Genomic DNA, 25,395 nt, shown 5'->3' on the forward strand with positions numbered 1-25,395 from the left:
TAAAATGTTTTACATATTGGTAAACAGCAACAATTCCTATACTCACTTCAAATTTATTGATGGTAGAATAAGAGATAATACTTTGGGTAAAATCCTAAGTTAATTTCATTTCTTAAAATGAGCAATTACGATTTTATTACCAAGAATTTAAGTGTGAATTGTCAAATACTTATTTCTACATGAATGGAAGGTTGCATGCGTACCAGATTTGGAATTGTATCACTTATCATCAAATGTTGCAGTTTTAGGTATTTTACTATAGTCATGAAGTCGTTTGCTATTGGATTTTAACTATTTGTTTAACATATCTGGTATATATACTGGCCGTGTCTGTGTATAAACTGAAAATTTACTAGGGGCTATAGTTCAGAGCTCTTTGTCTTGCGCACATGGATATTTTAATATACATAATTACTTGCGTGAAATCAATTGCTTGTTCGTTACAATACTTACCATCAACAGGGACTATTTTAAACCTATATAGTGCTGTATGAATTCTATGTATAAAACCAGGCTGAATCGACCCAGACTCAACAAGTGTTGTGTGTGGTCTGGAATCCTAACACTTTTTTACAGTATTGGAATAGTGATCAACAATGAAATTACAAGGAATAAAAAATATGACGCTGGTCTAGAATTCTACCACAGATATTAAATCAATGCACAATATTTGGGTTAGGGTGTGTGAAGTATTATTACTTGACCCACCCCCACCCCACTGTGGAAAGTATGGCAAGTGCACCCACAAGATTTTTTCAACCTTTCAAAAGTGCACCCCGAAAAAATCTGAAATGCAGCCCAAATATGTAAAACGCTTGTGCGGAATACGTTTACAGCGCAATGTATGCAATACAGAGTGCATTGGAGAATCCGAATGTGCAACCGAGGTGCACTTTTTTTACCTTAGTTGCACCCGGTCACCCGGATATTTTCGGCCGTGCACCCGCAAGATCTTGTCGAGATCTGCCATACTTTCCAGCAGTGCGCCGACCCAACACGTACCCTAATCCAAATAATGTTAGAAAAAGATAATGTGGTAGGATTCTAGGCGCTCTTTCACTATTGTACGTAAAAATTAATAAAAAAAAAATTTTCTTTAAATGCCGCATACCACAACACATATTGTTTGGGTTAGGGTGCGGGTTAGCGTTTGGTTGAGGGTGGGTCAAGTTATTATTAATAATAAACATAATATTACTTGACCCACCCTCACCCAAACGCTAACCCGCACCCTAACCCAAACAATATGCGTTGTGGTATGCGGTATTACTTTGTTTTGCTTTTTGCATAACTTTTCACGTACATAAGTGAAAGAGCGCCGGATTCTAGACCAGCGCATGGCTGTCTGACTCACATAAGTAAGTTCATGTGGTTTTAAAGGCTTTTGTGGCAAGGTCGGGGTTTTCCAAGACCGTCATCCAAAACATTAGTAGAGTAGTTGTAAACTACATTTCAGGCAACCACCATTTGCAATGTCCAGCAATATTAACCGGTTTCGAATTTAAATGGATTACAGACCCGTTTGTTTGCAGGTCAAGGGTGTTTAGCGCTTGAACTCTATAGTAATACAACACACGCTTGCAAGTGACCGATTTCAAGGTCGGAGAACGCTTGCTCAGGTTCGTTTTCTTTCATTATGACGGCTAAAGTTTGAAGCATTTCAAATGCCACTTTGCTAACGCGTTACTTTCATAATTTAAGTTTGTCTTTAAATGTACCCACTTCTTTATCTGCCAACTTGAATAATTGAATTGAATACATTTGTCTTGAATAATTCAATTGAATACATTTGTTTTTTTCCCCTGAAATGAAAGATATAGTTCGCTGAGCAGATTAAATATGTCACACAAGTAGGCAAGTTTTAGAACCCATTTTTTATCAATAAATTTTTCAGCAAGATCTGAATTCTTCGCAGTGGTTCACGCAATTCATACACTTTGTTTAATATTTTTCCTCGTGAGAGTCACCTTACTTTTGTGCACAAAATAAGGCATTTGTGCTCTGTGTCCATGTGATCATATATCTGCTGAAAAAGTCGGGTGTTAAGTCCATGTGCTTTGAAGAGGTTGATCATTTTATCCATATCATCGAATAAACTATGAATCTCAGGTGATAATTTTCGGCCAGCCAGGATTTCTCTGTGAAGGATACCATAAGTGGTGCGACCTCCTTTATCCGAACTGTCAAATCAGACAGATTAACAATCAAGGCTGTAGTCCCATCCGTGCATACACCGACACAAATAGACCAGTGCAGGGTTAAACTGATTTAGTTTGGACTGTTGCAGGTTTCTGCTATGACGTCATTAAATAACAACAAATAATAAGACGACCCCCTACACCAGTTTCGACGTACGGTTTGGGGTTTAAATCATTTAAATTTTAAGTTGGCAACCCTACTACGGACCGGTAATTTTAAGTTGGCAACCCTACTACGGACCGGTAACGCACTCCTCGTGGACCGGCACCGGTCCGCGGACCGGTGGTTGCCGACCACTGCTCTAAACAAATTCAGTTTTCCCCGGCACTAGGCCACATTTATTGTAAATTGGAAAGAAAAATAACAAAGAAGAATTTTCACCAGGGAGTCGAACCGTTTAACTTTTCCGGTTCAGGTTTGATTCGGTTTCAAGGATGTTTTTGGAATCCGGTTCAGTTCCGGTTTCGGTTTCGAGCAATTTATAAGTTCCCGTTCATCTCCGGTTCGACCGCCGTTATTCCAAAACGGTTCATAAAGTTCCGGTTCGGATGCAATATAAGCTGTGTCAACTAGTAGTAGAGAATAGTCTTTGAAACATAAGTTATTTAATCTAAGTTAGGTGAAAAAAGCAACTTAGTATTAAAATTTCTTAAAAAAACTCAAGAATTCAGAAACTACCAGCGACAGCATCGCTTTTAGATTTTGTTTAATTGACGGAACTCTCTTCGAAAACGTTGAAAATGTAGACATATTTCCCGATATAATGTCCCACCATAATATGGTAACTATAGGGGCTGACATTCCAAGTACCACGCGGCAGAGGCTACTGGAAATTGAATACATCATTACTAAATGACCAGCGTTACAAGGAAAACATAAAAACGGTGTCCACTTATTGTAAAGCAGAAAACCATATAGGCGCAACTGATCCTCACGTTAGATGGAACGCCTTGAAGTCAGTGGTTCGGGGAGAAACTATTAGATATTCGGCCGAACTAAAACGCAGGCTAAACAGTGGGCCTAAGCAAAACGATTTGGAAAAAATGATTGGGGAGACCCAAGAATGCTATTTTGAATAATTCTGAAACAGAAATAGACCCCTTGCACGAAAAATTGTCCAAACTTAAATATGAACTTGACAAACTAAATGCTGCGCCAAAAGAGGAGGGTGAGAAAAATACAAAATACTTTTTAAACTTGGAAAAAAGGGTATTAACAGACTGTTGGTCGACGATAAAATAATAACTGACTAAAACAACAGTTGTTTTGGACGGCCTAATCGGCTTTCACAAGCAACTCTATAAACAAAACGGAAATCGATTCAACAAAACCTCAATCGCTTAAAATTAAAAACACTAGGATCTTCCAAAAATTAAGTAAAACAATCAAAACTGTTAGAAGCGGAATTCTTTTTAAACCAAAAAAGCTAATGAATTTAAACTAAAAAATAGCATCAAAAGTAGTTAACACCCGGGTCCGAAGTGTACTAAACGACATTATCTCGCCTGCGCGAAAAAAAATATAGATAAAAATATTTATATGTAAATGTTTTAATTTTCCCATTCTCAAAGCTTTCATTGTTAAAATTATTTTTTTTAATTTATTTTTTAAATATTTAGCCATTCATCATTGCACAACCTACGAATAAATCGATACCTTAGTGCAGTGGTTCCCAAACTTTTTTGGCTTTCGGCACACTAAAAATATCTTAAATATTTTGCGGCACACTTTTAACAGACCAACAATAGAGTAATTTTACAATCGCCCTTAAAACACGACAAAATAAATGTAAATGTCTCAATATAAATAGTTTATAATGGGTAGTGCGGTTTTAAGCCTTAAATGTTTGCGCATATGCATTTTGGCAATACAAATACTCTAATTTCCAAAATAACAATAAGTTTCTCGGCACACTTTTGGCAATGAAAAGGACAGGAAATTTAGCGGCCTGTTCTTTGGAGTCAGTTTTGGCTAGGATCACGTAAGCGACCATAGGCAGTCGCCGGCTCTCGCCTCGTGAACTACACAGCCACCCTCGTCATTAAACTTCCGTTAGTTTTAAATGGACTCCGCATACCTGCTATGTATAAATTTTCAGGTTAATTTACACACTATTTATTAAGTGATGCGGCGACAAATCATTTGTTTATCTTACTTTGATGTCTTAACTGCCCCTTAAATTAGTAGAGTTTAATCGCAATGATAGTGTGTCATAGCGTAACGAACGATAACTCAGTTTTTGCAAATACGTCAAACTTATTCCAAGTTAATATATATAAATCTAGCCGTTATTTGGCGCTACAGAGCAAACTATTTTTCAACAACAGTTGGCCCGCCTGCGCCACTAAAGAAAGAAAGATCAATGTTACAAAGCTTACGCTCATCAAAATACAAATTATTTATGTTTTATGTTATTTTCTATAAGATAGCGAAAATGGATTATTTCTATTTTATTGCTACTCACATGTCATTTACAGCTGCAGTTATGACAAACAATGGTTAAAACTAAAATAATTAGTAAACGTGCCGTTAGTCGGAAGCCGAAGCGTAAATGTGAACTACGACGGAAGAAAAAACAACAACATAGCACCACCTTGTGGAAAAAACAATAAAAGGCACTGAAGGGGGTATTCTATCTGTACATTGGGTAAATCGGCGGTTAAAAACAATATTTATAGTAACGCAGTCGAACGGAATGCTCGATGAATTGCTGTCAACATTCCGGTCAATTAAAAGTTTTACAACAAAAGTGTTTAACAGCACACACTTTTTATCACTACAACAATAATTAAAACGGGAAATCTTTGTTGATTAAGGTCCGTACATGATGCATGGTTATAGAATATAGTGAATAACAAAAAGAGAGATGTTCTGCCAGAAAGATCCGTCAACAGCGAGACGATGCTAGGAGATTCCTTAGGAGTCGAGCACAGCCAAATACTTTCGCTCAATAATGCGAGGAAGGAGTAAATGCCTGTAATGTTGGAAGATTGTTAGTACAATACTGCGTCAATTCAACCTACAGAATACAAGATAAATAATTATATATATATGATTGTTGTAACTTGGATTCCGGTAAAAATTAATCTGTTCCAAAAGACGTAATTGCTATAATCAATTTGCCAAGATTATTAAACGAATGTTCAAAATAGTATTTAAAAACTGTTGCTGAAAAGAGGTGCTAGTATGCAACATGTGTCAGTTTCGGTTAATCACTTTTAGCACTTCATTAAATTGTTCCGTTTGTTACTTGTGACTAAACATCTTATTGTTTGCCCTAAAATAAAATTTAAAGTCATTGATTTATTTACACAATTGAAATTCAAACTTTGAGCTCGACACGAGTTTATTAAATTTATACATAGTAACTCCCTACAGTGACGATACCTTATTGGCAAAAGAAGAAGAATAATAACTGGAAAGATCATCTTGAGATAGAACTCATTTGCAAAACCGAAGCCCGCTACAACCACCAGCTGTAGCACTTGCACTAAGGTAAACAGGTGCAGCTTTCTGTGTGGAACCTTCCGGATGTAATGGTTTGGCGGGTAGGAGCTCTGTCGAATGAAACATCGATTTGGTAAAACGCTAAGCCTGTAAGGTAGCTCATAATACAAATTATCTGTTACTGGAGCTATAGTTAAAAAAAAAAACAATTGTCAACCATACAATTAAAAAAATATTGTTTGTTTGCTTGAATATTACTCAGTTATTTAAGCTGCGGTTCGGCCGAAATAAAATTGAAACTAACTACTTACGCCTTCGGTGAAGATGAGCATCATCCTGTCAAACATCTGGTTGCCACCGAACGATGAAAACCCAAGGTAAAGAAATAAACCCTAAACATATACACACAATGAACAATAGGACTCCAGCCTTTAATCGAAAATTAGAACAACATCAAAATCGGAATAAAGCACATTTCAGAGTAAGACCAAAATAAGACTAATACCTAATAGTCGTAGTAAGGTCTAAATCGGAATAAAACCCTAAATTCGTCAGAATAAAACCTAAATTGCCAGAAAATCACAACGTTCCAGCTAACCCTACACCCCAACCCCCTTATCATTAACTCCCTTAACAATTTCAACCCTAATCCAAATTCTAACCCACCCACTTCCCCCCTAACCCCAAACAGGGACAAACAATCCGGTAAGGGTGCCGTTCAAACCAGGGCGCCCAAACGTCGACAGCAAAACGGCCACGCCAGACAGATGTCCCCAATGGTTCCATAACCTCACTCTACAGTTCGAGGCGTTATTTTATCCATTAAGGCCATATTTTGATAAATTTAGGAATTATTTTTACATGTTTAGGTCTCATTCAGGCGATTTTAGATCTTTTTCTGTCGTGATTATTACTGCAAAATTTATTATGTTGTTGGTCTTAATGCTACCGCTTTGTAGAATATTCTGATTTAGATATTCTTGCTTTGTAGGCCATATTGAGTGTCTCGAACAATAGAAGCAATACTTGTATACACAAATTAGTTGGCATAACTTTTACATTTTTGACAAGTTAAACATGATGAGCAACCGCCGCTATTAACATGTATGTAAAAAAGTTTAAAGCAATCTATTGCATTCGAAATATGATTACTGCATGCAGAGTTGTAATTTTTTACCGAGGCTAACAACTTAGATGTGAATTAACTGGACTGGACTTTTTTGTTATTCTAATTATCACAGTTTATTTATTGTCAACTGTCGTGTGTTGTACAGTAAGTCGAACAAACACGCTTCGTCGCTAATTGTTTGAATTGTCCTTTGATAAGTTAATATTAAATATGTAGGTATACACATTACACAGCCTGTAATTCGTAAAGAATCGAGCACTTTATGTTGATTCTCACCTGCAGGACAGCTATGGGGATGTTCTGCAGATGCTGGACGAAAAGCAGAGACAAGCCGATGAGCACATGTGAGATAATACTGGTGAGACGAGTTTCGCGAACTTTCACGATTCTAAATTCACAAGAGGTGGTCACTTTTCGATATTGCTATGAACACTTTTTGATGATATAGAAATTGAGCCGACTAAAAGGCAATTTTGACAAGAGACATTTTTTACGTTTGTAATAACTGGTTGAAAAATTGCTCTTTGCTGGGTTAAGCGGAGCAGGTGTGCTTTTGCTATGTGATAGACATAACGTTATTATACTACAATGAACCTAAGCAATGATTTCTACGATCTCACTTTATAGACGAAATTTGACTGAGCCAAGGTAATCCATTGCAGTTAAAAATAAACATTTCAAAAACATAAACTTCGCTTAACTTTCGCGCAATTTTCGCCAAAAGGAATAACTATTTGTATCAAAAACATTTTTACCATAAACAATGTAACCATAAAGTTTGCTATTTTCAAACTACAGAAAATAGTAATGTCGGTCTATAATTTAGGTTAGAACTCATGACCTCCGGCCGAAGCCGGGGCCGTCGCTAAACCGACTGAGCTATACTACGCAGGCATAGGGGTAGCTGGTCGAGAAATAACTATTAGAAGCTTCCCCTGAACCTGCGTAGCTCAGTCGGTAGAGCCAGTTTGGCCGGAGGGCGTGAGTTTGAACCTCACCACAGGCTAGTTGTTCTTGTTTGCACAAAAATCCTCAAATGCGTGGTTGTGTGCTATTAATACTATTATTATACAGCAGCTTTTCGAATAGTTGTTGTCTGGTACTACAGGGCGTGGAACACCAATTGGAAGGCACTGATTTACGCTAAGTAAACATGGCTTTGCTCGCTGAAAAACAACGAACGCCTGCATCTGTTATGGCGCCGAGTATGAATACAAATATGACAATCGGCGCTTACTCGTCGTTGACTGCGCCCAGGTTGGAAACGTGCTGTTCAACGTCAGCAAGTGCCTTCACGTGCAGCGGCGAGTGTGGGAGGGCAGCGTGCACCCAGGGCAGGTTGAAGATGGATAGGGGGATGTTTATGACACCAACCACGAATAGATCCCAGTGGTAGGCGGGACCCTTTTTCAACCTGTTGGAAACGAGGCGTTATAACTGTATGGTGAAACGTTCGTGACCGGGTTTTTGAATGGACTACTTTCATTACTTTTTTTCGGTTGTAATGAGACTGAAACATCTATAACAGGGGTTCTTAAACTTTTTTACGGCGAACCCTAATTTTTTTTGCCTAAAAAATATCAAAAATGACGTTATAAATTGACGTCACAATACAAATAGACTTCATTAATCTTCTGATTTCGAAAAATGTGAAAGTGTAACTAAGTCTAAACATTGCAGAACCGTTTTATTTTTAATTAATTAAACTTTGTTTTTTGAAAAATTGATTACTTCTTGAATATACACGACTATTTTAATTAGGCCTTCATGGACCCCTTAAAACTAGTTATTGGACCCCAGTTTAAGAACCCCTGATCTATACACATAAATATGCGGGACGATGTAAAGTTTACACATTGTAAACTATGAAATCTGATAAAACATGCGCGTAACGGTTAGTTGTTACATGGAAATAATACTTTCCGCAAATATGAAACATTCGGATCGAGGGTAAAAATGTGGAAAATGATTAATTTTGAAAATGTGAGGCTCTGATGTAGTCAATAATTTATTCAGCAAACCGAGATAGATGGGCAGCAACGTACTTTTAGCGCGACGAGTACACTATGTTTCATCGCAATTATCAAAATTTATATTTATTTTTAAGGCAAATTTAATATTTAGCAGATGAAGTGATACGTATTGTCAAATGTCATTATTTGTGTGGTGCTTTGGCGAGAATATGGGCCGCGCCTATTTGCTTACTACTGCACATAAGTGATCCACAACTGTGGAACCGAGATTTGGACGAGGATTGCAGTTTGCTGTGACGTAAAATTATCGTGATAAGAAACTGATTATCGGGAGCGTGATATTGCAATAACCGTTATCTTTAATGAGATCTTTTCAGATATCGATTATATCATGTTTTTGTATTGCGTTCAGTCGACCACACCACTCAAGCATTCGCAGCCAACTTAAGAATAGGCATTAACCACAAGAGCATTGCAAACAACCACCTTTTGCGAACGGTTCAAAATCTTTTAAATATTTTCTTTAGTGTGGTTAACAGCTATACTAGGGTGGCGCTAGAGCACTGATACTGTGGATGTTTGCTACAGCAGACGACTTTTCAGAGTATTTGGCAAAAACCAAACTAGTAAGCATAGTTGCAGAACCAAAAAAAAAAATGCACAAAGGTTAAAAAACGCAGAAAGACAAAATGTCTATTCTTCTTAATGAAGAATTAAAGAGTTTTGTATTAATGTTGTTATATGGGTTATTAATTATTTTTGGTTCTGTACAAACCTTTTAGCGATTTTTTTAGAAAGATACTTGTATGGCGGGGCCAATTTCGCGATTGTATATATAATCCACATCCCATATGCAATGGTCGCTTACTTGTTTTGTGGAGCGTTGACCACGGCGGCAGATACGTTTTGGTCGACGAAAAACAGGCAGCTGAGACATAAGCCGAGTCCCATAGCGCCAACGTGGGCCAGGGGCTGAAGCTCGTGTATCGGTGGTATGGTGAACAGTTTCTTAGTGTTGTCGTAGTTAAAAGGTTCCACTGCAAGAGAGGTATTGATCTTTTAAGTAAAGTACAGTGCTTAAAACTAACTAGAGTTTAAAACATAGTTACGCTCGACAGTAAATGCTTTAAAGTTTTTTAACATCCTTAATAAATAGGCATTTCACACAAAACAAATGAGAATGAGATAAATGTTGGTTTCAATGTCCAACTTTACGTAAATTCTATCTGTTAACTTAATGCAATGGAAAACGCCCACTTGTAAAACTAGACAACACGCGTACTGCTTTAGTTAGTTGAAGCGTAAGGGATTTTGTTCTCCCGAAAACAGAATATACGCTTGGTGGGAACAAAGAGAACTGTTCTTTGTGGTTGGTTTGCAAAGGCAATAACGCGTGACCGCATTCTGCCCAGCTACTCACGCGATATTGCTTGAAAGCCAAGGGCTCCAATAAGGGTGAAAAAGATCACCGAAATGGGGAGTGCGTAGTCGGCCAAGATCTCCCTTTTGGTAGCGGAAAGAAATTGCCTGTAAACATGAATTGAATTGAAATGTATAAATAACTTTTTCGAATTTGTCAATGTCAATATACATGGGCCGATATATTACTCAATATAAATACAAGAAGCTAACTGTTTGAGGTTGTAAATTATATGTAATTGCAATGATTCTTCAAACTCTACTCGGCCAGAAAATAACTAGCTAGTAAAAAGGACCAGTAAGTAAAACCAACTCCTTAAGGTTAATTACAAAACAACTTGACCTACCTGTCCAGCGTGTTTCGTGAAAATGTTTTTTCGCAAAACGATGCAAATAAAACAACAGTTTCAAAGTGTTTTCCTTATTTTAAAAGTATTCCATCAAAAGCCATTTATATTCAGTTCTGAATTTGAAAAAATCCTAACCAAAGCCTAACACACCGTATAGTGAATCAAGGTACCGGGAAGAAACAAACGTATGGACAACTATAACTTACGACTGATCAAACTTAAGAAGGGTGAGGCCGAGCCAGAGGGTCCCAAGCATCAGAAAAAGAAAGAGGATGGAGTTCTCAGGCCGATAGCACATCGTTGCATCGCAGTGATTGCCGTAAGCGCTATTATTCCTTATGGTTTCGTTGAGAACTTCGCCTGTATAGGAGCACAAAAATCGTTAAACTGAGTGAACCGCGCGTGTGGGATAACTTGTTGTGGCCATCTTATAGGACACAAAAAGCTTTTGCAATAGCCGAAATACTACTGCATGTTTTATAACAGCTGCGTCCATCATAATTTAAATTAATATAATTGTTTGATCAGTCGAACTATTACTGTACATACACACAAAATATTGTGGTGCAGAACATATCGTATAAAATGAAGGCAGCATATGGTTGGTTCAGATTTTCATGGTGACAAAAAAACGACTCGATTAGCGCAGTGTTATCTGCAAACCCCGCCCCAAACAGTGTCACCGGAGAGAACCATGCACACCAGCTGTGGCCGGAGGTGAATACCACAAAACACCCCCAAGCCGTCGCCCATCGATCGAATACCGTGTCCGAACAACAAATAGCATTGCGCGAAAACGGGCGGAGCCAAGCATGTGCAATTCAGCCTGGGTTATGAAGCAGACGCAAAAATTGCAGCCAGTTTGTTTCGTCGACAATTTGCTCGACGTTCGTGACAACAGTTTGTTTTGTGTGGCGACTGGCGTTGGGATCGATGGGCGGGCGGGTATTCCTTCTCATTACGTCCATGTCAGAAGTGTTGTGATGTGAGGTGATGCTGCTGTGGTGGTTTCTTGGTGTGTGCCCTTTCGCGCAACGATTTATGAATATAGCCATGGTTACTTTACCGCAAACCAATTTTACAGGAAAACTGGTATAGGACACAATTATTTAATTTATAGCATTTGGTTCCTTACAAATCATGACCCGACTACTTTCACCATTACAACTACTACCACCAATTGGTCGTTATGTGTCTAATTCATTTTTCAATTTCCAAAAGTATCTCATGTTTGCAGTACAATAAGTGCAGGACTGCAGATGGTGGCGCGTTCGCGACATAAAACACCGGGAAAAAATCTCACCTGCAGGCAGGAAGTTGTAGTTCTTGTTGAAATCTGCAAAAGATACAAAAGCTTCGGCTTAATTATGATTTACATTCTCGCAGGAGATTAATTTTCGCTCGGCACGGCGTTCTCGGAAAGATGCGGCTAAACCGCGGGTGAACTGCGTCCGATGCGCCACAAGTGAATAGCGCGGCGAGTCGCTTTTAAACAAAATTGGCTTACAGCAAATGAAATTCCACGTTAATCAATAAAACGAATTGCCGCCCGTATACGAGCGTACATGCGATTGAAAAACCACATTCGAGAACGGAATAATTTTGCTTTTATACGCTGGTCGAAACATTAATTATCTGCAATGCCAAACAATGCACCTTCACAATCTACGTTTCCACTTTCATTTTGCATTTACATTGGCAAGGCCGCCTGGGAACGAATAACCAAACAGCGCCTATCCCGAGAATTGTCGACCGCTAATTGGTGATGGGACAAGCGAAATTTACAAGTACGGGCGTCATTTAAATCTGATGGCACGAACTTATATTTGGCTTAGCATCGGCTTTTCAGTCGGCCAACCATCTTCTCGAAATAACTCCAGCACGAAATCTCATTTTTTTAATCATAGATCTCGTCTCATAAATATATCAGAGAGGTATATTTACGCTATGTTGATTAAACAAGTTATCAATGCCTTAAGCTTTTAGTTTACGTGTTAACTAAATAACTGACTTTTCGATTGGAACACCCATAGAAAATTGCTTTTGCTTTAAGCTGGTAAAACGGTAGCGTTTTTGGCGAGACTTACTGGTGATAGTTGCCTTTATGGCATCGGCTGTAAAGGCAAGGGCGATGAAGAAGCCGAAAATCTCCTCAGTCGACCTGCGTTGGAGGAAAACATGAACTTTTCCGAAACACTATACACAAAATATGTCGAAAAAACGCTTTAATTTTGTTGTTTTGCAAACGTTTGTCTACAACCGCAATTTACTAATAAAAAAATGTTATTTTTTTTACCATTCCTTTTTTTAGTGCTTGGGAATGTATGAAAGCGCAATTGTTTCAGTAAAACAGGGATTTATAAAATATATTGAACATTGGCTAAAAATATAATATGACAGAATCAAAAACATTAGCCGAGAACTTTTCTTGCAAACAGCTTAATAGCTTGGCAATCGCAGATCTGATTCTAGAACAAACGCTTTATAAAAAAAAACAGTTTGCTTAGCCCCTGGACATACCCCAAACCACAGAGCATATAGGATTCAAAGAGAAATAAGATAAACTTTTATAGGTATAATTTTACCGAAAATACCATTTTTCAGTAGTCAGAAAGCTTACTACAAAACACCTTGGATCAGCGGTTCTTTTTCAGTTTGCATTACGCTAAAATATAAAAAGGTCGCGACACACATCCTAGTAAACAGCAATATCATAGCCTGACAATCGCCTTTAATGCACGGCAAGGTGATAAGACTTACTACTGTTTCAGACTAATCCCATAGTTTTTATAAAAGCATTGTGCAAGGTAAACAGTAAACATCCATTATTGAATAAAGAAGTGTGGCTTAACGTACCTTGTGGAATATTTCATTAGCTTGCTGAGATTGAACACCGACTGTGTAATGACGAAAAAGCTGTTCCAAACTCCAGTCATCGTGTACATTGAGGCGAAATCGAGACCGAACTGAGTGCTCACAAGCTTGATAACTGTAAAGCATATCACGTAACTTAAGCAAAAAAAGAGAAATCAAAGAAAAGTTTTTACCGATAGAAAACTGGAGTCAAACATCCAATTCAATGGATTTGGGAGCGACATTTATTTTCTGAAATAGGTCCAATTAATAGCTTTAAACAGCAGCCATCCGTAGATTTCTATCAACTAACGACACTTGGTTAAGAAATCTCTTTTGAAAAAAAAGCTTTAACCATCTCTGGTAAATTGTTGTAAAGCATTTAAAGTTGGAACGTCGCTACAAACATAAGTAAAACATACAGTAAGGAGTTATCGAAACAAAAGTTATTCTGGTTGGTCAACCCGTCCGCCCGCTAATGATACTTATCAAGAGTGCAAAGGAGTTTGTTGTTGTACCTTTCACGTAGAGGGCCAGCGGTGCGGTTGTGAGCAAGATAAGCATTGGCTGACCGCTGAACAGTGCAAATGCAAGGCCTCCGATCGTTTGCGATACAATGCATGACATTACGCCTGTGGAAAAATAAACATAAGTGTACCGGACAATGAAAGGCGGCACTGGATCGGTGTTTGTGTCATGCAGATTGTTTTGCAATTACTTTTCAAGAAATTGCAATCGAGGCAGGTGTGACGTCAGTAAAACGTGTCGCGACTGGGTAAAAAGCCATCACGGCAATGGGTAAGTAACGGACAGTGTACAATAGACCTAAGGTGTGTTCATCGCAAGCAACTGATATCTGTTTTTAATATTGCACGAAAAATGAAATGTAAAATGCAGGAAAAAAACAATTACAAACCGTGTTCATTTTAAACAAAAACTTGGCCATTTTACAGAATAATGGACATTCGACAGATGTATAGGCATTTTTCCCTGTTGACTATTTTTTTAACTTCAAATAAATAATTTTACAACAACATTCTCAGACATTGACGTCATTTAATTGCATAGGTAAGCTGATATATTGCGATAAGAATAAGTTTGTCATTAAAACGACGTTATAAATCTATGCGGTAAACTGTGTATGGCGTCAAACGAGTCGTTAGGTTTGTATGATGCCATAAACAACTTGATAAACCGGGCTGTATTGATGCAAAACGGCATGTTAAACTCTCAAGTTCAAGCCCGGAAGGCAAGTATTAATTGCAGCACGGAAAAGGATTTCAACCTTTGACTGTGTGCTTAAGACTTTGCCCACTGTATACCAATACATTTTTACTGTGAACAATCTGCGGTTCTAAAACTAGACAATTACAATTACGCTCCAGTAGCCTTTTTATTTTTAACGCTACAATATCCAATAGTTTCAATACAGTTTTTGATTTTGTCGATTCTGCAAATGATTTCAATACTCAGGCCGCCTTACCGATTTTTCCATTAGTGTTCTCTTCATATAGACTTCCAAAGGCGATGTCCGGCAGGAGGCAAGCAAAATAAAGAAAGAATGTTGTAGAGAGCAACTTGTGAATCGTTCGTTTCCCCACGACACCTGAAGGGAAATACGTCATTAAGGATTTACAAGAAAAAAAAATATATATATAATAATTTGTTTGCAAATGACACTAACTAAAGCGAAGTTTTATCCAACTGTAAATACTTACAATCACAGCATTTGGAATCATTCTGTACAAATCGGTAGAGGTTTGCTGGTTTTTGATCGTGCGTGGACAAGCTATTTATTCAATAGATTTGACCAAAGTAAAGTGAAAAAAGTATGTTCGCATAATGGCATTGCCGTGAAAACGCATAGGGTTATTACTCGACAGAAAACACGCAAAGGCCTACCATCTTTGTAGTCGGACCAGTAATGCGGCCATCTCCGCTTGATATCGTCGACCAGGCCGCGGCCCACCTGCTTCATCGAGTAGTCCTGTACGACAGCGGCAAAACAATATAAAGCCGGAGATTAACAAAGAGGCGCGGGCACTAAGGTTTCGCCAACAACAACAACTGCTGTAGTTGGTTTATCGGCCGCAACGTAAAGACATTTGACCCACAGAGCCATTTAGGCGCTATTAAGGTAACCTCCTGCCACAGCGAGGATAGGCAAAACTCCTACTCAGTGCCTTACAGTAACGCGGTATTGTGCTCGCTTGTTTTGTCGATTTTTTCTCACATTTGTGCTACTCAAAGGGCTTTTAAACAAGACAATCAGACGTCTGGTGTATGTGTAGACGTCTGGTGTCTGCAGAAGGAGATTATTTTAACTTAAAAGAAAAACTCGATGGCTTACTCGAAGAGCAAAAACTCCAACAACTAAACACCTTTTCTTACAACTTAAGGTTCCACTAAATTGAACCTTGTCAGTGAAATAGAATGTTAGGATTAAACAAAAAAAACTATGACCAGAGTCACATATGTTACTCGTTTATCACAAAACCGTACAGTTATGCGTTAATTTTTTCAACTAAACGTGCCTGTCACGAAACGATAATGATACAAAAGTGTACTTGTGCGTGCCTAAGAATTTTTCATTTTTTGCTAACTTCCTCATCTCAAAACAAAAATGATGATTGTATTTGAAAAACAGTCAAACAGCGGTTGCGCACGGGGAAGAAATCGCTCACCATGAATTCCTCGTCGATCGATTCCGGATACTCGGAGAGCGACTCGCGGAACTGGCGCTTGTAGCGGAAGCTCTGCTTGACCAGGACACCTTTAAAGTCCTCCTCTGAAGAGGCCTGCATGAGCTCGTGGCGGAAGGAGGAGTTGCACATCATCGAGGAGAAGGTGCGACCAATCTCGACCGCGTTCTTTGTGAATTTCTGCCGCGTGATCAAGATATAGAAAAACGATGAAAAGTCGGCAACAAGTGTCCTGTAGCTGTATTATTTACAAAATCCGAATTCTTTTTGTAAACAGTCTGCAAATGGATTTCTATGTCCATTATTCCATCAACGAGATCACGTGCAGAATTATGAGACCCGACACTGTACGAGCCTGACGCCTGTTTTTAAGTAGTCTCACTGGTAATGCCATAAAGCGTAATGTTCTGAATACAGTATGCTGTTTCTACGTCGTTAAGTACAATGTATGCACCGAGCTGTAAATATAACAAAAGGGTAACTCACTTTATATACATAAACTATCACGGATAAGCACGTAGCAACACTAACAATGGACATCGACAAACTGTATTTCGTGATTGCATTACAGAATAGTAGCATTTTTCAGCCCCTCAGGATGATGTGCTTACAGGATTGCTAACTGAGCAATGCTCATAGTAGGTATGTGTAGGTAAGTGGCCACCGCACACTTCAAACGTACCAAGGCAGGACTGTTACGAGTAAACAAAAACATCCTGGACACGAGTGAACATTTTATAACTCCGACTTTAAAACATTGTAGAGAATGTAGCGTGCTGTCCCATGCCAAAATTAAACCAAAAATAAACGCAATTTTAAACTTGTTGAATTCCTTTTTATTCACAATTTTCGCGTTTGCCGTGTGGTTTCTTCAAACAGAATTTTTGTTGTATGTGTTTTACAGCAACTTGGCAATATGAAACTGGTTTTTAAAGGAAAACAAATTAATAATTGTAATTTTACCAAGGTTGCCAGGAAGACTTGTATTAAATCTAACCCACGCCTTTTTGCACGATCACAAATTTCAATCAGCACAACACTCACCTCCTTTTTGGGAGCAATGACGGCAAGCACAAAAGAAACCTCCTCGCATTTGTTTCCCAAGTTCAGTGGGTGGCGCAAGCGAGCAATACCCACGTGACTTTTCTTCAACATCGGCAGCGAACATCTGGGTGCAGAAATTAGCCTTGTTTTTGGTGGTTCTATTCTTAATGAATAGGGAGGACTGTGTAGTTAACAACGCCTGGTTTGAACCGGTGTTTTGACAAGGCTGAACATTTTTCATTTTTTTTAAATGCACCCCAAGTTATATAGCTGCAATATAAAAATCAGTCCGGTTGTTTCTATAAAATACCAAGTTCAAATAACAAATAAAGTGAATGGACCACATTTGCTGTTTAACATACAACAAGTCAATAACAAAGTCAAAAACACAATGGTTGAAATACTATATGCTCAGATAAATCAATTGAAAATTAGAAAAATCGACCAAGCAAATTATTAGCTTATAAAACCATTAGTGATTAATAAAATCATTGGTAATGACTGAGTCAATATATATGTACAAGGTCACAGTCATTTTGTTCAAAACACTTCAAGTATCAAGTAATAGGTAAACGGCGTCTATTTAAGTCGACACCACGCTGTTTGCAAGATTATATTTGAATGACGCAATGCAACGGTTGCGGCCTGGCAACTAATTCAGAACTCACAATGCAGTGACCCAGCTCTCCTGGTACTCGGCTCCGTTCGGTTTGTAGAGCACGCCCTGAATGGTCTCGCGAAGCTGGTCCACTGACGCAACTAAAAAACAAATATGGCGTCAATTTCCGCGAAAAGCGGCGCGACGGCCAACATTTCGACCAAGGTGCGCGATCGCTAAGCGTCGAAATCTCCGAAAACTATGAGTTTGCAGAAAATATAAGTGCTAAATAAACACTTGCAAATAACCGCGGCGTTGATACCTGAAAACAAGTGGAAAACATCGGTTGATAAGAGTTTGTCGTGCTGTGCGAAAACATTTACCGAGACTACCGCAATGCCGCATATACCTACAGAGAGCGTTCTTCAAATATAGACGAACAAACTCTTACGGGAATCGTCGTACTGTTCTTGAAAGGTGAAAAAGGCCTTGCTGGCTTGCGACGTGATTTTCTCGTCCACGTCCAAGTCCTTCTGGAGCTTGGTGAGCAAGTCGTCCATGATACGATCGAGGCCTGGATTTTGGGAGAACAGCGGTGTTATTAACGTTGCTATTTTTTTTAGAGAATCGTTGATTGTTGACACGACCCAATCAGCAAACAGCATATCGCCGTTTAGCGCAACGAGGTCATGTTTGCGACATTGATTGAAAAGATACAGTTGAAAATAAATCCTACGTGCGCCATCAAGAAATAAGATAGCATAGCGTTTCTTTCGATTTTAGTCGCGCGCCCGACAACTAACCAAACAAATCAACACCGTTTTTATCTCTCAACAGGAAGCATGCCTGTTTGCACGACAAAACCATGTGTTTGTAATTAATATAACATTATTGATCAAAATAAGAAAAGGCGTATTTTTAAATTATTTCAAAGGCCTTAAACTCTGTAAACACTCTTAACCGGTTTGTCAGTGTTTATTTGGCACTGTCAATAAGCTAAGGCAGGTTATGCAAATTGGCCCAAAAAACAGAGATGGTGTCGCCGAAAAACAATGTTTTTTTCAAATAGCTAAGTAGAAAATATAATGTTTAATTCTTACTGGTGTGCGGAACATCAAGAAGAACAACAGGAGAAACCAAGAACTTTTCAAGGTCTCTGCTGGCTCGAATTTCATCGCGAAAGTTTTTCAAAGGTAGAGTCTGGGGGAGAAAAACTGGTTGGTTAGTAGTCGGCTTAATTTTTTTTATTTGCAAATCGTTTGATTTGCGACGACATTACTCAAAGTTTAACAAGGGAAGTGTTTGTGGTACTAATGTTTTAGAAAAGTCTATATTGGATTTTCTGGTTTGAATTTGTAGGTAGAGGTATTAATTCATAGTTAGCAAGTAATAACAAAATCAGAAACACCAGTAACGCTTTAAACAGTCACATAATCGCCTACCCAATAGACTCATAGCATTGCAACACCTCCATATATATTTAAGTTATTTAATCTTCTACACAATAAATTAAATCGACAAACAAAAAACGTTGTAAGACCGGTAATTGACGTCACATACCTTTCGAATCTTTAATATCAGCTCGCGATGTTGGAACTCGTCTTCGTAGTCTGCGAAAAGTATAGAGGTATAGGTTTATTTGTCTGTACTCTAACAGCGAGCCTTAACCACAATTTGTACGTCAGCTCGCAGTGACGTAGAAATTTGACGCAATAATGTGTTGTACAGGCGGGAAGGTAATGCCAGCCGCCTGCGCATTTTGTGCAATCACACGGAACACTGCGCCAGTTACTGGCGAAAGATGGCGTTATTGTCTTCTAACCAGTTACCGCCGGCGCGAATCCTCTGTATTGGCGCGGGTCAAGCATTATGAGAAAGTTCTCGACGAGACTTCGAAATTGCGCAACATGGTTGCAACCTTTACTGAGCCGGCGTCGTAACAATGCCCTGGTTTAAACGGCAAATCACTTAGTGGTGATTTTACGGGAAACACAGAGACACACTAAACTCACAAAAAACATGCAAACAATGTATGAGTCAGATATTGACTCGCTCGTTTGAAATACGTCATCGCATTACAGGAAACGTTTACTGTGTTGCATATGCTATACGAATGTTCGCCCAACAATTTTGTCAACATCTCGAATTCCGAGGTTTAAAAATCAAGATAAGTGTGTTACCAAAGATCGCAGTTTCAGTACCTTCAAACTTTAAAGTGATACCTTACGTTATGTATTTTCATAGCATTTACTGCAGATTTAGTGCACTAACCCAGTCGCATTCTCTACATGGAAACGCATTGGCCACAGGTAGGCATTGTTTGGCAATCGCCGATAGTGCAGTGGTATTTTTAACTATATACATTTGACAACACCTTTTGGATCAGAGCGGACCCAAATACATGGCCCCTTCTATTTGGAACTTATTTTGACTCGATTTTAGTGGAACACATATTTCTGCACATGAGTTCGACTGGTTACGGAGCTTTCTACATGGTTATTGGCTAATGACATCAAGCTATGACGTAATTTCCAAAATTTTAATGTCACCGCAAGCAAAATTACCGAGTTTACCAGCGATCAAAAAACGGCAGACCTTTACTGTAGAAAAATAATGCGCAAATAAAACAGTCGCGTTGTTTACCTTCGATATCGTCGCGTGACATTCTCCTGCGACTTGCGCTGTGCTTGCGATTCAGGTGGATACCGGGACGGATCTCGGTCTTAATGAAGCGCGGACTGTCCTCGTCGTGGTCGCTCTCGCTTACTTCGTCTGCGAGATGCTGCGCGTTCATCACCTCCTCGTAGTCCACGCTGGGACTGAGCGAGGTCTCGCGAAGCCTGAATAAGGACATATGGAGCAGTTGAAACACAGCGTCGCGCACAGTCATTCAAGACTTCCGCGACGAAATTTCGCGCGCGCCTGGCGGTCCGCGGCTATCAGGAGATGTGCTTAAAACGCTGTCAACGCGACGCCGCGTCGCTTACACTGCAAGTCATTCTGGCGACCTGACGCCCGGTAGCGACGCGCGACAGAAACCAGGAGGCTAAAATTGGGGAGGCTATCGCTCGGTAATTTGTTTAGTCACGATTGCACGATTAACAGAAAGATAAAACTATTCGAAAGATGCATTACTGAACTGTAAACGAGTTGGCAGTCACGTATACTAACTGATTTGCAAACCTGTAAAATAAGCGAAGCTCGAACCCGAAGTGGCTAGTTTTCGATGGTCAAACAAAAAACTTACCGGATGCTTTCTTCAATTTGCATGTTCCCCTAACTAGTATACACTCTTACAACACACGACTACATGATCAGCAAAATTATTTCCGTCCTAAGGTAAAAACTGACTCGGGAAAAAATACATTCGGATATTTAGGTTCGCAATATTGGGAAACCATCCCTTGTAATGTTAAATCACTGCCCTTTAAATCTTTCGTACGATCGATAAAACAAGCTTACTTTGAATCCTACCTCGTGTGATCACAACAAACCAAAACCACGTGGTCCAAAAAAACATGGTAAACGCAGCCTAGCAACCGTCACGCTAGGTCGCTTACGGAACCTTCTCTAACGTGCCTGTATTAGTTGTTTATTTATTTTTTTGGCTGTTGTATCGTCCCCGCTCCATTCCGTTGCATTGTTATATTTTTGTTTCTGTTTGTTATACCCTTGTTCGTGTTTTATTGTATTGTTACCATTGTATTGTATTTAGTTATCATTGTAATTATTGTATTGTATGGCAAAGGTGCCATTCACAAATTGTGCCCCTTCTGTCGCTTGTTTTGCACCGTTGCCCTTTTGTTTTTTGCTGTTTGTTTATACCTCTTTTTGTTTTGTTGTTCTACAAAGGTTGTTCACTGTTATAGCAGCCACTAATGTGGCCAAAATTATGTTGTTTCATTGTATTTAAATTTGTTTTTTAATGATTTAATTTGCCGTACCTGTACATGTATTCTGATTATATTGCGGTCAGGGAGCGGCTGACTTTGATGACCTAACGGTCTTTCGCTGCTCCCTGGGAATCTACAACACTATAAGCTTTGCTTCTGCACTGCAGTGGACACAGAAAATTAACCCTAATTTAACTGCACCTCACTCCCCCGTGACCGTTGCATGACGCACTTCCGCTTAATTCGACTGAACATTTTTTCACGACACAGCATGTTAATTTAGTATACTGGAGTACATACACCGATGGAAGGTTAACATAGCAACTGACAGGGTGGTAACTCGACATAAAAGTATTCTGGGAGTTGGTCCCGGGTTTTAAATTGTGATGACAGCATTTCTGCATATCCTTGCTCGTGTTGCAAAAGGGTGTCGACTACTGGTAATCCGTTCTGCATACGCCATGCTAAAGCGAGCTTCTGTGAAATTGATTACGTCATTAAATAAGTAACCTCTGAAAAAGCGTTGTCTCATGATTAACTAGGTGTTAGTTATATCATTCAAGCGAGGATATATTTTAAACAAAACAGAGTATTGTTCAAATGTTTTAAATTTACATTCTGATTAGGATAATTTCATAAATATTTCTAATAAAAATGGGTACATGTTTAAAATATAATATGGACGATGTGCGACCACTTCGAAGTACCGTATAAAACAACTAACAATGAACGATCCGATTACCGAAAAAGCCGATTAACGTAAAAGATTTATTTTGACGTCATAAAAAATTCCACAAACAAACACCCGGTACGCCACTTACTCTTTAGCCTCTAGCCGGCGCAGTCTTGCCAGCTCCTTCATTTGCGCCATGCCAGGCGAAACGTCCTGGTCTACGTTGACCACCACATCACCCGAACTGGCAATGCCGTTTGTCGGCAATTCGTCTTCGAATACTTGGTTGTCGTACTGCTGCACGGATCCATTGGCTGCATGCATGGGTGACGTTTAAAGGGTAAAATAAACTTTAAACAGGCGCATAACTTTTTTATAGGGTTTTGATGTCACTGGCCAGTTGACATCTTTCCAAGGACAAGTGCAAAGGAACAATTGCAAGTGGTTTATAAAAACCGGTATTCATTTTATGTTTTGCCTGTTTTAAAACCGTTCATACAATTTAGTGAATATTAGGACGTTTTAGTGTCAATATCAAAATAATACTATCTTTATCAGTAGCCCTTTGTAAAAACTAACACAATATAACCAACAATTAATTAATAATTAAGAATATTTTGTTGTAATAACTTCTTAATACAAAACTATAAAATTCAAATAACTACAAAGCTAAAGGGTAAAACATATTTAGCATCTATATTTTGTACAAATAACCCCTAAAACTGCTAAATTGGAATTATAAACAGTTTAAATAAAGTGGTATATACTAAAAAATCGTGTTATACCAGTTCGGGAGTAAACTATTGATATAAATTTATTTAGTCCTAATAACTACACATCTAAAAGTTTAATCTAAAAAACATTTAACAAATAGCAAATTCCGGTTATTTAAAACAATCACGATGTTTAATTTTTAGCTGTTTTTATGGCACTAAAGAGGCTGAAATTAGGCTACAACACACACTAATTAACTGATCCATACACAAAAAGGTGGATCACACAAACATTTAGATTTCAATAAAACAAAGACGCATGCCATTTTTAATGATTTAATAACCTATTGCATCTTAAAACTCATGGCGTTTTAAGTTTCGGCGAGCGTAAAAATAAGAGTTACTTACAAGTTTCGTTCGACATTCTTTAGTAGGTTTGTAGAATTTACGTAAGATCTGTAGCGGTAAACTTTTTCTTTTTACGTTTGTAGACTGATAGTTGTTGTCTGCTGAGATCGTGGTGTGAAGGCATACGTGTTAAACACTACAAAAATAGGTTGTCTTAAAATATATATAAAGCACAGTTTGAAATAACGACAAAACGTCACTACAAATTGATAATTCGTATATTAAAATTGTAAACACTACATCTAAATATTTTCTTCCAAATTTAATACATCAGCAAGATGCAACTTACCAAGCTATTAGTGACGCGGTTTTCAGGTGGAACTCAGATTAAAGCAAGGCTCTTCACAAAATAAGTCTCCAAGTGCCTCGCTACTTTTGCAGTCAGTGCGAAGTGTGTAGCTCAATTTATACAGCGCATCCAAAAAGAAGGCATTGTGAGAAAAAAGGGCAATTTAAAAAACAGTCAGCCACCTGTGACGTTAGAATTGCATTCATGACGTTATATCCGCAGACATATCTCGCCATCACCAAACGATGCTAGACGAGGTATGCGACAAACATCCTGTTATGCATTAATTTTCGATTTATGGTCATTAATAATTTTATTTGTTACGCGATAATATGTACACGGCAGAAGTCGCAGCCTGGAATTCGTCAAAACCTTTTATATCCCTACAAGCCATTTCAGTCACTGTTCTGTTAGATATTGTAAATGACAATGTGCTCGCTTAGTGTTCTTGAACATCATTCAGAAAGGTAAGTTTTGGAGTATTTCGATTGATAAATCACTAAGCGAGCACATTGTCATTTACAATATCTAACAGAACAGTGACTGGAATGGCTTGTAGGGATATAAAAGGTTTTGACGAATTCCAGGCTGCGACTTCTTTCCAAAACTTTGCAAAATGTTCACAAAGAAAAAACACGCGAGAACTTGTTTCAACATTTAAATTGCAAAAAAACACACCGATTAGTTTCACTTATATCAAATAAGAATAGCGTCTTTGATCACCCTAGCACGAAGATTACTTTTGATTTGAAAGTATCACAGTTTAGTTTCAATTGTGTTTTTATAACACCTGTCCCAAGGAGTTGTGTTAGGCACTGTACACGATTTAAATCACGTTTTCGACGTGTTGTTCTTGATGTGGACGATCGGTATTGTATGTTTTTATCCCATTGTATAAGGCTTTTGGTGAGTTATATACTTAAAATAACTGCCTTTAGGTGTTGACCAATTTAGTATCAGAGCAGCGACCATTTTATTAAAGGTTTTCAAATCTATAATGTTTGGATGGAATTTGTATTTAACTGCCAATTTATCATAGGTGATATAGTATATATAATCAGTGGCTTTAAATAAAAAAAGTTTCTGCCTCAAGTCGAACGGTTTTGCTCACCCAGAGGGGAAGGGATGGAAATTGTCATTACTAGAAACGAAAGTTGAACATAGTTAAAACGCCTTCGATAACTTTGCAGATAATAATAACTTTTTTGAATCGTATATTTGAGTATGTATTACAAATAAATTAGTATATAAGGTACATGAAAGTCGCCATTATTTTTAGTGTGAAACCCCTGGACAAAATGTTATCTACAAATGTGAAAAATAATAAATATCCCAACCTTTCAAAAAAACAACATTAAACCAATGCGCGGAAAGCGTGAGAGACGCCGTCACATCTAGATCGGAACAAATTTTCTCGTATCTTTCACCAAGACACGTTAATCCGTTTATCAGCGTGTCCAGATAGCTACAAACATGCGATGGATGAACTAATTCTGGCAGCTTTTTGCGAGAACGCCCAATGTACGTCACAGTTTAGACTAAGAGGAATTCATAAAATATCGAATAAACCAGGTATCACAGGCGTTTTTGAGTACGACAACAGTAACAACTGAAGCCAAATATATAGAAAAATATGTTTATTTGCTAACGAACGACGAACGTTACTGACGGTTTGGATTGCTCGCAAATGCAAATACGCAATCTA

At 38.4% G+C, this 25,395-nt stretch overlaps 1 protein-coding gene across 1 annotated transcript; it reads right to left on the bottom strand.

Moving 5' to 3' along the window:
- Window positions 1-4,634: 4,634 nt before the first annotated feature.
- On the bottom strand, window positions 4,635-24,056 carry LOC146167912 (solute carrier family 4 member 11-like). The gene is made up of 24 exons (XM_083383291.1): window positions 23,691-24,056; window positions 23,402-23,537; window positions 22,429-22,594; window positions 20,358-20,554; window positions 19,275-19,324; window positions 18,815-18,914; window positions 18,166-18,288; window positions 17,785-17,875; window positions 17,117-17,240; window positions 16,055-16,252; window positions 15,273-15,357; window positions 14,854-14,976; window positions 13,889-14,002; window positions 13,374-13,506; window positions 12,605-12,678; window positions 11,821-11,853; window positions 10,724-10,877; window positions 10,169-10,275; window positions 9,617-9,785; window positions 8,013-8,189; window positions 7,052-7,163; window positions 5,958-6,038; window positions 5,587-5,756; window positions 4,635-5,173 (listed from the first exon to the last, which is right to left on the bottom strand). Exons 2-24 carry the CDS (start codon window positions 23,415-23,417, stop codon window positions 5,116-5,118), a joined length of 2,655 nt encoding a protein of 884 aa, XP_083239417.1. The 5' UTR covers window positions 23,418-23,537; window positions 23,691-24,056; the 3' UTR covers window positions 4,635-5,115.
- Between the last annotated feature and the right edge of the window lie 1,339 nt (window positions 24,057-25,395).

This window comes from Ascidiella aspersa, chromosome 1 (assembly GCF_963924565.1).
Source record: "Ascidiella aspersa chromosome 1, kaAscAspe10.2, whole genome shotgun sequence".
NCBI lineage: Eukaryota > Metazoa > Chordata > Ascidiacea > Phlebobranchia > Ascidiidae > Ascidiella > Ascidiella aspersa.